The following is a 13516-nucleotide window of genomic DNA, read 5'->3' as shown; positions in this document are numbered from 1 at the left end:
ATAGCCGTAGCGCCACTTCTGTGACGTCACAGAAGTGTTCAAATCTGGATCAGTCTGTATCAAATCCGTTGCAGCCCCTATTTAGAGATTTGGGTATGGAGGAAAATAGAGAGGGGTTGTGTTTTCTTACGCTTGGTGAGTTCCCTGGAACACCGGGGACACATATTCATGTATAAAAGACGTACAAAAGTGCATTTTGCATGATAGGTCACCTTTAAGCTACTGCTGGCAAGAAATCAAAAGTTCAAAGAAAAACGTTACCCTGTGAAGAAAGTGTCTTGTCTCCTTTATAACCTCCTTGATTCTCCTGATGCTTTCTGTCATGTTGGCACCAGGAAGCCTCTTCCCGCTGAGAGCCTCAACATCTGTGATTTTGTCCTTTAACACAGGGAGGGCTGTGTTCAAGTTCTTCACTGAACAATCACAGAAATCAAACATAACTCAATGAGATTATTTCAGCTAGATTTCAGTTTAGCAAGATTACATTTATGAAAGCAATATAATTAATAATGTGTATTTTTTCTGCCATTGAATACTCACATGTCTGGTCTGAATCAACCAAAATATCGTCAATATTCACACTGACATCGGTCAAAGTTAGTTTCTGCACTTCCTGGCTGATGTTCCTGAGTCTCTGTGTTATTTTACTGACTGTGGAGTTAGAGGCAGACGCAGCGTTTTTTGCAGACTCTATGGAGATGCCTGTGTCGTCTGAAATCAAAAGACCATTATAATCCGTTGTTAAGAAGGTACAGTGTGTAATATATTCTTGTCAAGTGATCCTCAAACCTTTTCTGATATTTTTGAGGTTGTCACTGACTGTAGAGATGCCCATTCGCAGTGATTCTCCTTTTTCCATCTTCTTCTTCTTCATGCCATCTTTAAGAATGTTCATTGTCTGGGACTGAACTGTTAAAAAGAAATTAAAAAGGGTTTCAATTTTGTGAATTTAAAAGTAATAAAATGTGTTGACATAAAAACACAAAAATACTTGGTATAAATCATGCATTTCTCGCACTTTTAAGTGTCTCGTTGGCTTCTGTCCACAAACGTGTAGATTTCTCTTTGAGTCCTTTGGCCATGTTGACAAGACCTGCCTCCATTGCATCCTAATCAATAGAATCAGAATAATATAATGCTATTTATATTATTTAACATCCAGTCTACATTACTAAAATCACCTGTTACCTTTAGTGCTCGCTCAGCCGCCTCTCTGCTCTGACTTGCTGCCATCTCTGCATTGTCTTTGGCATTTATGATGCTGTTATAAGCTCCTATACCCAGTTCACTGAGCAGGTCATCACTGATGGTACTAGCATTATGAAGCAATCTGAAATGACAGTGAATTAATATCAGCAGTTGTCTTTAGTGTTAATAGTCACCTTAACTATATCCACTTTCTTAAATTCCTCTGTTTCAAACTTACGGTAGAAACTCTGCTGCCACTCTGCTGAGCTCCTCTGTGTGCTCCTCAGCCTTAGTAACACTGCCCATCGTGGCCTTCATTCGGAAAATGCTATTTAACTTTTGAAAGAGTTTCCACTTGGCGCCATCTACTTCAGCTGCATGGTTTTCAAATTTCTGCAATTTTCATACAATGAAATCAAATTGCACACTAAAAAATGTGTCTGGTTATTATGCTGGTAGTTGCTGCTTACTTTCTTGGTTTCCTCAAGCATTACAAATATGTTGCTTATATTCTTTAGCAGATCTTTAGTTATTTGTGTCACAGGACGGAGCCTCTTTTGTTCTCTCCCCAGCTGAGATTGAAGATGCTGACAAATGATAAACAAACATAAAAACATCAGGGACAACACACAGTGAGGAATGTATAAGGCTACCAGTGCTAGCTATGTACCACATCACCTCCAGATGTTTTACGGCATTACGACCCCTCCTGTTGAGGGCCTGTGTCGTGTGCACTCTGTCCTCAGCATCTGACAGCAGCCCAGCCATCTCCCTCAAAGCAGAGTCTGAGACCATCAGAGACTCTACATTCAGATTCAATACAGCCTGGTCTGTGGCTGACACTGAGGAAAAAACACACTTATTATTGTACAAGTTAAGGCAATCTACTCTGTTACATTGATATACATTTTCTGGGTTCTATATTATATATATATTGGAAATGGACCAAACTGTGTTATCAATTTGTTCCTCCATTTCCATTGTTATCCTTGCTATTGTATTATCTCAGCCAATGGGACTTTTGCTAAGCTAAGCTAACCGACTGTAGCTATACATTTATATAAAAAAGTAAAAGTGGGTTGTATCCAACTGACGTAACAGAACCTTTCTGCATCCTTTTAGCCATAAACTGAGCTGTCTGAACATAAGCTCTATGCCAAGAAGTAATCAATGAATCCATTTTGTTGTATCTCACATTTGTGCACGTCCTCCTGGTCTCTGCCATCTCTGTCTCTCTGAGCAGTGCAGCCTTTGTCTCTCATTTCCTGCATGATGCGCTGAGCCTCTTCCATCATCCTGGCTTTGCTGTTTTCAGAGAGAGTAGCAGCCTCTCTGGGTTTCACATCAGTTTGCTGCTTTAATGAATCTGACAGATGCATGGCAATAACAGAAACACTGCTTTAAAAATATACATCTGTTGGTCACTTTGGCATCATTATTCCGTCACACAACATCATTGATAAGTCTTTGTTCTTGCCCAACATCTACACAGGGCTGTAATGTCCCGAAAATGTAAAATGATAAACTGATGTAGGCCTACCTTGTATTGCTGCGAGAAGATCCTCTGCCTTCGACTTTGTTTCATTCACATTCTGCACAACCTTCTCCAGATCTGATACGGCTTTTAGTTTCTGAAAGGTTTATCATGAGTAAAACGTTGTGTCAAGGCTTCTCGTATTCTTTCAGATTAGGTTTTGTACATTACTTGTTATCACTGCATCAAAAAGAAGATAACTTATTCATCAAACTCAGCAGGACATTAGGTGGCATTGGGAGTGTGCCCTTGATGCATAACACTACCTCCTGCCTACATTTACAATTTAAATTAAAAAAATGCAACAACCGAAAAATTCAGTTTCATTTTGATTAACTGAGGAAAATTCACTCCAGGTATCATGTCAGTACGTTGACTCAATTTGTCTCTGACACTATCCACATCTGCTTCCAGCTGTTCAACCAGGTGTCTCACAGCAGTGCTGTACCTCCAAACCAGATTCTGACACAAAGGGGAGTTAAAAGTACTTGGAAGTTTTTGCAAACTCTTCGGCAAGCACTTAATAGAAGAAGTTTTAAAGGACTGTTACACACAGCTGAAACCTGCATCCACTGTATCTCTGTTTCAGAGATGTTGTCCTGCAGGTCGTTCGGCCAGGAAATTGAAGCGGGGCCATCGGTGACGTTCTGCAGCTGCTGCTTCATCAGAGCCAGGACATCATCCATCGTCTCCAAGTCCAACATTAAGGAGACATTACAGCTGTCACATTCTGTCACCAGACACAAGCACAGAAACACTTTACCACATTTCTATGTAATTCTTCTGTGTCAAAAACATGATTGTAAGCCAGACGTCAACGCAAACTCACCATGGCAGTGAGCGCCGCTGCTGCTGTTATCAGATGCGATGCACTCTACTCAAGGAAAAGTGGATTTAATCACTGCTGCAGTTTACTATTTATGAGCTACTCATCCTGTGAACATTTTATTTTTGGAGCTCAGAAGTGCATTTTTTCAACATAAAATACACAACCAAAAAGATTGGTAACATTATAGAAACATCTAGGTATATTTTTGGGAGTTTGTCCCCTACTAGGGACCAAAAGGCAGAATATCTCGGCCTCTGCAACTTTGATTTTGTCCTCCAACGTTTTGGAAGTCAAACATAAACTCACCTTACCTTTTGAAGCATAGAAACTAAAATAAATCACTACTAATGTCTCTCGGTTGGGGAGCTGTTTCTCTCAAAACGTTGTCTCTAATTGTGTGAACATTAATATTTACCTCCAGTCAGAGAATCACAGATGTTCAAGCTGCCCTTGCAATTGCAGGGCTTACAGCTGCTTCCATGCACCATTGGGTTGCCAAAGTATCCAAACGCACATCTTAAACAGGACAAACAAATCATTGTTGTTTCAGTCCTGTGCCTTGCATTGAGCATTGGAAAATATGGAATAGGATGCAACATATTGCTGCATTGTTGGTAATCTTGAGGTGTTTATTAGCTTGTGTTGGGTGAGTGTCCGTTTTTCCACCAGCAGACACACCTCTCACATCTGTCTCCACTGTAACCATGTCTGCACACGCAATCCATCTCTCCTGAGCCAATGTCCAGGCAGGCCTGCCCAAAACTGCAAAAAGACACATTTACATCCTAATACTGATTCAGAGCAAAATCAGATGAGCCTGGTTGAGCTACGTAATGAGAAATGATCTTACTTGTTCCATATGAAGGGGCATGGACAGGCACGGCAGGTCCTGTTGGCTGCGTCTCCATAGAAACCCTCTTTACAGCGCTCACAGTGGTCCCCAGTGGTGTCAAACTGGCAGTTCTGGAGGTTAAATCAAACATAAAATGAACAACATGTTTTGCCTTTGTCTTGGCCCACAACATTTAAGCTGCTTGTGCTGTAAATAAACACTTGTGTCTGTGTGTATGAGAGAGCACCAACCACACAGTTCCCTGTTTGCTCATCGCACTCCTTGGAGAGTCCATTGCAGCGGCATGGCACACACTGACCCCTGTATAGTGCCGCCCTCTCTCTGTAGAAGCCAGAGCTGCACTTCTGCACCGAGACAGAGACAATAGACTGTAGGATCATCGACACACGCTAACACTCACAACCCCACTCACCTATTATAATCGTGCTGCAAAGTGATTAGCTAAGAATATGTGAATTGTATGTTATTGATTACATATTGTATCAGATGCATTAACTCAGAAAAGACATTGTCTCTAATGATCTTAGTATGTCAGGACGTGACATGAAGAAACACAGGATTAAGAAAGTGTGTGTTTGTCTAAGTTATGTCTAGGGTTAAGCTTAGGATGCCATAACAATTATTCTTGAGACATTATGAAATGAATGAATAAAGTGATAGTGGCTGTATATAATGTCACACCACAATATGATTCACTTTTTGAAAGGGTAGGAACAATTTCAGGTGGAAATATTTTTAAAAAATCCAACAAAGCGCTGCATTACCTGAGTGATGGCGCCTGCTGTGTGCTTGCTGAAGGCAGGATCACAGAACTTGTTGGTGCTGTGTGTCTTCTGATTGATCTGACTGTCATGTCTACGCTTTGAGGGTTTCTCAGTAGAATTACAAACCGGAGCAAAGCAGAGCAAGAATAACCACACTGCACTAAAAAGCAAAGATATTTTCCACTGCATTATAAAGTATTTAGTAAGCCATGTCAGTGTAGCAGTGAAAAAGCCTCCCTCTCCCTCGTAGAGCTCCTCCTCCCAGGTAAACCCTGCAGCAGGTGAACCTTGGAGCGTTTTATGTTAGACTTCTGAAGAAAAGCGCGGCAGTAAATCAGGCTCAAGGTTCAGAGGGGTGCGGTTGAACTTGTAAAGAATGATGAAGCATGTATTTGAACAATAATTGGTTGAACAATGCAACATGCAGATCAATAGACAAATAGGCAACTCGTCAGAGAAAATTATTCCAAATTTTATTATTAGTCAGTCCAGAAGTTAGGATACTTAGTTGACCCAGTAGAAAACCGATCAGAAGTTGTTTAAAATGGTAGAAAACACATTTACACAAAAAATACAAAGCCCCATTTAAATTTCAGACACATTCAATTTGAAGCACAATTTAAAATTGAGTCACCCCTTATTATAGGTGTTACTGTAAACTAATATATCAAAGAGTGAGAGATGTTGCAGAATTCAAAATGTTACTTTATTTTGTATTAAATGTACCTGAGACAAAGTACATTGTGTCTCCTAAAAAATAATTGATGATATTTAAAGCCCAATTATGAAACTTTTGTAAAATTGGATTGTGGCTATGTGGGGATCATATTTATGTTCTCCAGTTTAATCCCTTCATAATATGACACAATGAGGAAATATCCAAAGGCTCAGCAATGTATATTTCCCAGGGTCAATAGGTTGAATCTCCCACCTTCTTTTATCAAGAACATAGGACTCTATGAAAACTAAATGAGGAACCCTCTTATGAGTATAAATTAGCATATAGCTACCTTGAGCTCAAATTGAGAAGAATCATGAATCGGTGATCTGACTCTGTAATGTGTAACATTTGCTAAAATAAGCCACCATCATATTAAACGGTTGACTAATGTGTGTGTGTCATAACTTACAAATCCACATACAAATTGGTGTGTGTACCACGTCCCTGAGAAAAGCAAAGTGTCGGAAAGGTTCATAATGAGTTGCAGATAGAAAACATAAAAATGTGAAAGTCCAGTGGAAAAGTTCCACATTGCAAAAAATCATGTCATCAGACTCATAGAATAGGGTACAAGGAGTAGCTCGCGATGCCACAAGTGTTTCTGCCGTCTCTGACCAGCCGCATGTAGCCGCCTTCACCCCAACTGCTACCCCAACTAAAAAGAAAAAACAGTGATTGATAAAAAAGAAACACTTTTACATGTGGTATGAATAAGAAATGTAATTCTATACAATGTCAAACCAGTCATTCTGTATGTAGTTCTGACCTGTTTTTGATGATCCAGTAGTCCTGGTCTCCTTCAGAGCCGTAGCCCACCAGCAGCACCGCGTGACTCAGGTTGTTAGGGTTACAGGCGGGCTCATCATATATTCCTGCAAAGTAAAATTCAACCTGCATTCATTTATTGTTTGGCCACTTGTGAGCAATGGAAATACGCTTAGTGACATATTATTGCATAAAGTTGCTTACTTACGCCATCTGATCAGATACTCAGCAAGATAAGAATTCATTTGGAGTCAAGTTATGAGCTAAGGTGTTGGAGGGACATACTCGGTTAAGGGTTTTCCCCCAAGAAACACAAGAGTGTCAAGCACTTATGAGTCTGCATCAATTCATATTAGTTTCTGTCAAACTGTGCATAGTTTGTGTTTTATGGAAGACTGCAACCACTGCTTATGAGGTTGCATACTGCCACAACCAACTGCACCAGTGGATTTGTTGCGTCTGAGTTGCGCTCCAGCAGTTTATCGAAATATCCTTTGCTCCTGTCATATTGAGAGGAACCCCCCCAAAGTCTATGCCCACGACTAATGTTTGTGTGATAAATGTACTTCCAATTTTCAATCTCCTTTTAGCTTAGTTTTAGTCATTTCCAATTCCTAATGATCTTGTTTTTCAGCTGCTAAATGCCAGATTCACCAGTAAATATTCGCCTTGTGTGTCCGCTGTTTGGTGCTGGTAAGGTAGTGTATGTACGTAGCTTTATCAGTACCAAAAACAGTCAAGTTGTTGACCAAAACCAATATTGTCTGGGTTTGTCATTATATGCAACTTCTTTAACATAGACATAATGATTTGATTGAATTTTAAGTTATAAGAACATGATTACAGCTGCCTGAAATGTATTTATTGTAAATCCCCAACATATAAATTGTCCAGATGGAGATTTTTTAAATTAACCTGAGCTGTAGAACAAGAAGCTTGAATGATCCGCGTCAATGGCGACTGTGATTGGGCCGATAGTTGCCACGGCATCAGCTAGAGCCTGCTCGTCTCCTTTCGGTATGAACCTGTAGTCTTTGATATGTGCCACTGCAAGTCTGCTATCGTAGTAACAGGGCTGGGTGTCCTGTTGAGAGAAGAATGCTTAAAGTTATCCTTAGGTTGAACACAGTTATAATAACTTAATTGAAGTGCTCTGATGGAGGCAGAGCCAGCGGGTTGATCCTCACCACTGAGGTGTATGGGTAGGAGTTTGTCGGCAGAAGGCCGTTTTTGATCACGTAGTCATAGGCGTTGGCCATCCAGGCACCACTGCAGCCATAGGTACCATAAGATCTGGAGCAGTCCACCAGGTTCTGTTCACTCAGAGACACAAGCTGACCTGTCCTCTTGTATATTTGTCCCTCAATAGCTCCCGTGGTGCTGAAGGCCCAGCACGAGCCACAGTAACCCTGTGAATATCAATTAAAACATACATATTTCAAGTTGTTCATGATTCTGTCTACATGAAAAACATTGAAAATGAATGAGAAATGTCTTACCTGGTCTTTCACCTCAGTGACATAGCCCATCTTTCTGTAGTCGACAACCAGAGCATCTAACTTCTTAGCAGCGTTGCGAAGGCTGCGGCTCGAGACGGTCTTCCCTCTCTTCACAAATTGGGAGTCTATCACGGCACCTTGCAAAACCCGGAACTCTTGTCTAGTCTATGTACGGAGATCACAAAAAAGAAGTTTCCAAATCATTCAAGTCATTGTATAAAATGTAGTTAACAACTTATCTTATTTGTTCAAGCCAAATCATTTTCCATGACACTTATTCAATTTCTTGCCAAGAGTTAGATATGAAGATAGATACCATTTCTCTGTTATCAGCCAATTAAATGGCCGTTATAAATTGTTATCTACCATTCTATACATTTGACTGGTGCAAATAATAGGGCAAACAGCACCTACGCTCATTATGCTTAAGGGAAAGGGAAAGTTAACATCGCAGCTGTGGTTAAGATTGAAAATAAAAACAGTTGTTTCAATTCAGGCAACTAAACTCCTTAGCGTTAAGAAAAGGATTGTAATTTGGGTTGAAAATAAAGATGTTTGTTAAGTGACATAACTTAAAATATGTTGAGTTGTTTGGCAAGAAAGTAAATAATGGGTTGTTTGTTGAATTGCATCATAATCTAATCCTATGGACATAGATTAAAGATATAAAAACACATACACTCAATCATAGATTCAGATTAGAAGTTATTATTTGCATTCATCAATCATTTGTCCATGTTGGGATTTTCAAAAATAATCTATTATCATTTTGCGTACACCACAAAAGCTTTCTTTAAGTTCAACGTTAAATACATTTGAGGTCAGGCAGTGGAGCTTTTATCAATGAGAGGAAAACAGTACTTCTTACCAGGTCTCCGTATTTATTCATGGCCATAGTGAACGGCCTCATCCCCCTGAAAAACCCTTGATTATTATTTTCAATCATCTGTTTGTTCTCCTCCCAGATGATCTGCCTTTGCATATCGTCCTGCAAGACAAAAAAAAGCATATTATAGAAACACTTAAGTGAATCAGAGCTTGTATGCACTTTACTGTTGGTTTTTGTATTCAACCCAGCGTCATTATCACCATATCTTCATAGGATATGCCATTGCTGCTCTTCCAGATCTCCCACTCGGTCAGGAGCAGCTCGTCTGAGTCTGAGGCCACGAGCTGCGGGCAACACAGCAGCACCGAGAGCAGAGCGGCTCCCAGCAGGAGGCCGGTCTGCTGGACTACAGAAACGACAGCATCATAGAGTCACAGCTTTTCATTGTACCTCAACATTATCAACGTGTGTGTGACTTGCATTGTCACATACAGTAACATTAACAGTGTAAGCATTGAAAACCTTCTGTAGCATTTTCTTTTTTTCTGGTGAGTATACGGATGTGTTATTGCAGTGTTTCATATTTGCTTTTAATCAAGACTATAAATCAGAAAGATAATAGTTGTTGTACTTACTGAACTGAGCATATCAGCGAGCAAACTCATTACAACTGGGCAATCCTAATAGTTATCTAGTGTTTTGTAAAGTCATTCTACACAGTATGTAGGTTAACATTTTTTTAATCAAAACTGCATCACTAATATATTCCCAGTGGTTTTTATCTTCCAAGTCCAAAATGTACAATTTTAGAAAAGCAAATCATTGCACTGTGTAGCACTTATTTTATAAAAAATGTATTAGTTGTTTTCTTATTGTTTTACTCTACAGTCTGTCTACTCAATAATAGAGGCTATTTATTCTAAAAGTGAAAAAAACGATATATTGTTCTCTCGTGAAACTCTGTAAAAACCTGATTGGCAACATGAGTTACATGACTCCACGTTTTATACATAACAAAATAATATTTCTTATTACTGAACTCTGAATAAAATGCAATTTAATGTAAAAACATACAATATATCTTATAAAATCATATACTTTATAAATAATGGTAAACCACCACAGGACAAAGTCCACTTGCTGCATGTACAAAGCACTCTTTAAAGCTTAAACTCTTGCATTAGTTGCATTTAGCAGAGGTTATTCTCTACACAACAAAAACATGTTTTAACACATATGAGATAAAAAGCCCTTGCCAGCTCACCTTCATGGATGTGAGTCTGTTTTGTTCTCATGGTCTGAGAGGGACTCTGCAGCTACACAACAACACGCTCACTGTCAACGTTCCTTATATATCTCTGCTATAAGGACATTGTCTCCACTATACTTTAATGAGTCCCGTAATCAACACTTATGCCAGCACCTGAGAAGAACGTAAGTCAACAAAAAAAAGATGCTTTCCCAGCTCTTCCTTGGTAATACCCCTATTATCATTTAGAGAGAGCTAAGGCTGCAATAATGTAAATCCTTCAATTACCGGTTTATGATTGAGCATAACACCTGACATCTAACTTTCCAAAATCAGTTGTGGAGGAAGTGCTCAGATCATTTACTTAAATAAAACCAGCACTGTTTTTATGTTAATAACTTATTACAAGTATCAATTCTGCATTCAAAACCCGAAGCACTTCAGTATAATCAAAAACATTTGGAATTGAGAAATGACAAAAACGTATTGGAAATAAATAAATAAAGATGAAAATAAAATAAAGAGATAATAATAGTGATATTAAACATCTGAGTAAAATGTATTAATACAAAAAAAAGAAAACAATAAGAACGAAATACTTTATAAAGTAAAAGAGAAGATTTCAAATGAAAAATGTTAAGGACCAATGGTTTAATCTTTATAAATGCCTTGATTTAAGTTTATAATATATTTATTATTAAATTGCAATCTGAAAATTAACTTCACTTGACCACAGTTTTCAGATAAATGTAGTGGAATGGACAAGTGGATTGTCATTTGTTGCCTTAATTTTTTACTTATGTCATACATATTTTAATCCCTTGTATTTGTTTATTCTTGTGACAACATTATATTTCTATTTTCGTCTTGCAATAGGTTTTTTAATTATTTTCAAATTGTTGTGCTTTTTCGGTCTAATTGATGTTTTATATATTTATTTATTTATTTTACTAGCCATGTGGAGCACTTTGGGCTGCATGATTGAATGAAAGGGGCGATAGCTTAAATTTATTTGAGTTCAGAATAAGGTTAAAAAAAAAAACAACAACAACATAACGCAATTACAAATCTACAAATAATCTAGATTAAAATGATACTAGTCCTGCATCGTTTTGTACATGAATTTAACTCTACTTCTCTACCTGGTTTTACACTGACACATGAGCATGTATGTGTGCTCAGCAGCGCCCCCCAGCGGCCCGCAACGGCCTCCTCTCAGCACCGACTGCAGGGGATGAGCTCAGCTGACGGTCTGCTGTTATTATGTCCGCGAACGGGCACCGCCAACACCCAAAAACAGTGCGGCAAAACAGGCGAGAGGCGCTCAGCTCAGCATCGTTTCTAATGAAGGAGTGTGCTGGAAACAACATGAGTCACGAATGAGGTCTGCAGGATGTCTTTTAAGGTAAACAAGCCTTTTCCATCCATCATCCTCTGACTGCATGCATCCCACAAGGCCTCAATAGGAATCCAGATCACACTTGCTTCCTCGCAAAGTGTAGTTAGTTCATAATTTAATGAAGTGGTGTAGCCTTTTGACTGTAAAGCACCGAGCGGGAAACGGTGTAAGTCAATAGGCAAAAGGCTGTGTACAGATTGCAGGTGTGTGTGTGTGTGTGTGTGTGTGTGTGTGTGTGTGTGTGTGTGTGTGTGTGAGAGGTATCATATGGCTGTGGTCCGACTGAAATTCCACACATTATGCATGTTCTGTTCCTCTTCCAAATTACTTANATTTCCCACATACACAGTTTGATGTGTGTGGTGGCAGTGTGGTGTACGAGGGTAAGGGACGGAAGTCTATATCTGTGGCACTCTTTTTCCTAAATTATTCATATGAAACCTTCTCCTTGTCTTACGTCATTACGAAGGTGTCGAGCGGGGGGCGATCAGGAGGAGAGGGCTTTTATGTAATACGTACAAGACAAGAGAATGGTATAATGTAAAAAAAAAATTAATCTAAGAAAAGTAGTACAGATACAGACTTCTCTGTCCTTACCACACACACTGCCACACACACACCATAACACTGTGAATTGTAATGAGAACGTCTCAGTGACATGACAAAAAGACCGTATGAGCGACATCACACATATTATGATATCTACCCACCAAGGATTCCATCACCACAACGCACATATGGGAGGTCTTGCCTTGTGGGGAACAGATGTACGGCACAAAACCCGTCGCTCCTCCCTTGAACCGAGCGAAGTCGACGACGAGTTGTCGCCCGCACACTGGCGTCTGACGTCTCTGTCACATCCGGGATTGCCTGCGCGTACAGACCGACGAAGTCGCGTGCGACAATTGTGTATTGCGTGGACACATCCCTCTGCTCTCGAGTTCGATGGAGACAACGTACAGCACACACACACACACACACACACACACACACCACACACCACACACACCACAACCACACCAACAAACACCCACACACACACGACCACTACACACACACATGTGTGAACATATACGAAAAGAAAGCGTGTATTATTTCCCACTCCCAAATCGACCTTTTAGCCGTCTCAATTTCCACAAGTAGGTATACAATTCATCACAATCGTTTCAGTGGAGGTTTATTGTGTGTTACAACTTTTTCATAACAAAGTATATAGAAGTAAACCTTGTGCGCGACTACCACCGCGGATGTCGCCGTAGACTAACTCACAACGTTCTTGAAATAGTAGCGTCCTCGCATGATTTGATGGTCTTCCTCGATACCCTCGATGCTACTTTTTGCCGGTCGAGTAGTTTGTCAAACAAGTACTTGCACGCTCTAAAACTTGACCTCGACCTCAAGGAATCTCCAACGGTCTAATAGTCGCTCTGAGGTCCTTAATACGACGAGGGCGTTTCAGACCATGTACTTAGCCGGAAGTTATCACTTAACAGAATTAATCTTATTCTCCAGGCGGAACGAGATCGCTTGCAAAAGCTACATCGACTACTAGAATGACGTTTCTCTAAATCACATAGCTAGAGTAGTAGATTTGACCAAAGGGAGTTTGACAGTCCGAAGACGGAATATTTGTGGGCTTGTTTTTATGTTGCGTTGTGAAAACAAAACGAGAGAAAATACTCTACTGAGTGTTCGAGATTTTGTAAAAGATGTATGTCGTTTTATTGGGTAAAGAGACTGGGTCACTGTACTGTTTTTCTGGCTATACTCTGCTGTCAGTGTGTATAATACTATAATGGTGGTTCTAAGGTTGTTGTGTGTATTTACCCTCCAGAAGGAAACACCCCTGTCTAATGCCGTGTTTTGGGCAGCGAGGAAGGGGAACT

General features: G+C 39.8%; 1 protein-coding gene across 1 annotated transcript; it reads right to left on the bottom strand.

Annotated features, from left to right (window-relative positions):
• Nucleotides 1-6444: 6444 nt before the first annotated feature.
• cts12 (cathepsin 12) lies at nucleotides 6445-10277 on the bottom strand. The gene is made up of 8 exons (XM_010791160.1): nucleotides 10247-10277; nucleotides 9243-9388; nucleotides 9022-9141; nucleotides 8154-8318; nucleotides 7842-8063; nucleotides 7570-7738; nucleotides 6656-6761; nucleotides 6445-6544 (listed from the first exon to the last, which is right to left on the bottom strand). Exons 1-8 carry the CDS (start codon nucleotides 10275-10277, stop codon nucleotides 6445-6447), a joined length of 1059 nt encoding a protein of 352 aa, XP_010789462.1.
• Between the last annotated feature and the right edge of the window lie 3239 nt (nucleotides 10278-13516).

Source organism: Notothenia coriiceps, unplaced genomic scaffold, assembly GCF_000735185.1.
Source record: "Notothenia coriiceps isolate Sejong01 unplaced genomic scaffold, NC01 NC01_scaffold00035261, whole genome shotgun sequence".
In the NCBI taxonomy this organism is placed as follows: domain Eukaryota; kingdom Metazoa; phylum Chordata; class Actinopteri; order Perciformes; family Nototheniidae; genus Notothenia; species Notothenia coriiceps.
The sequence above is the reverse complement of the archived record's forward strand: the minus strand, read 5'-3'. Positions and strand labels throughout refer to the sequence as shown.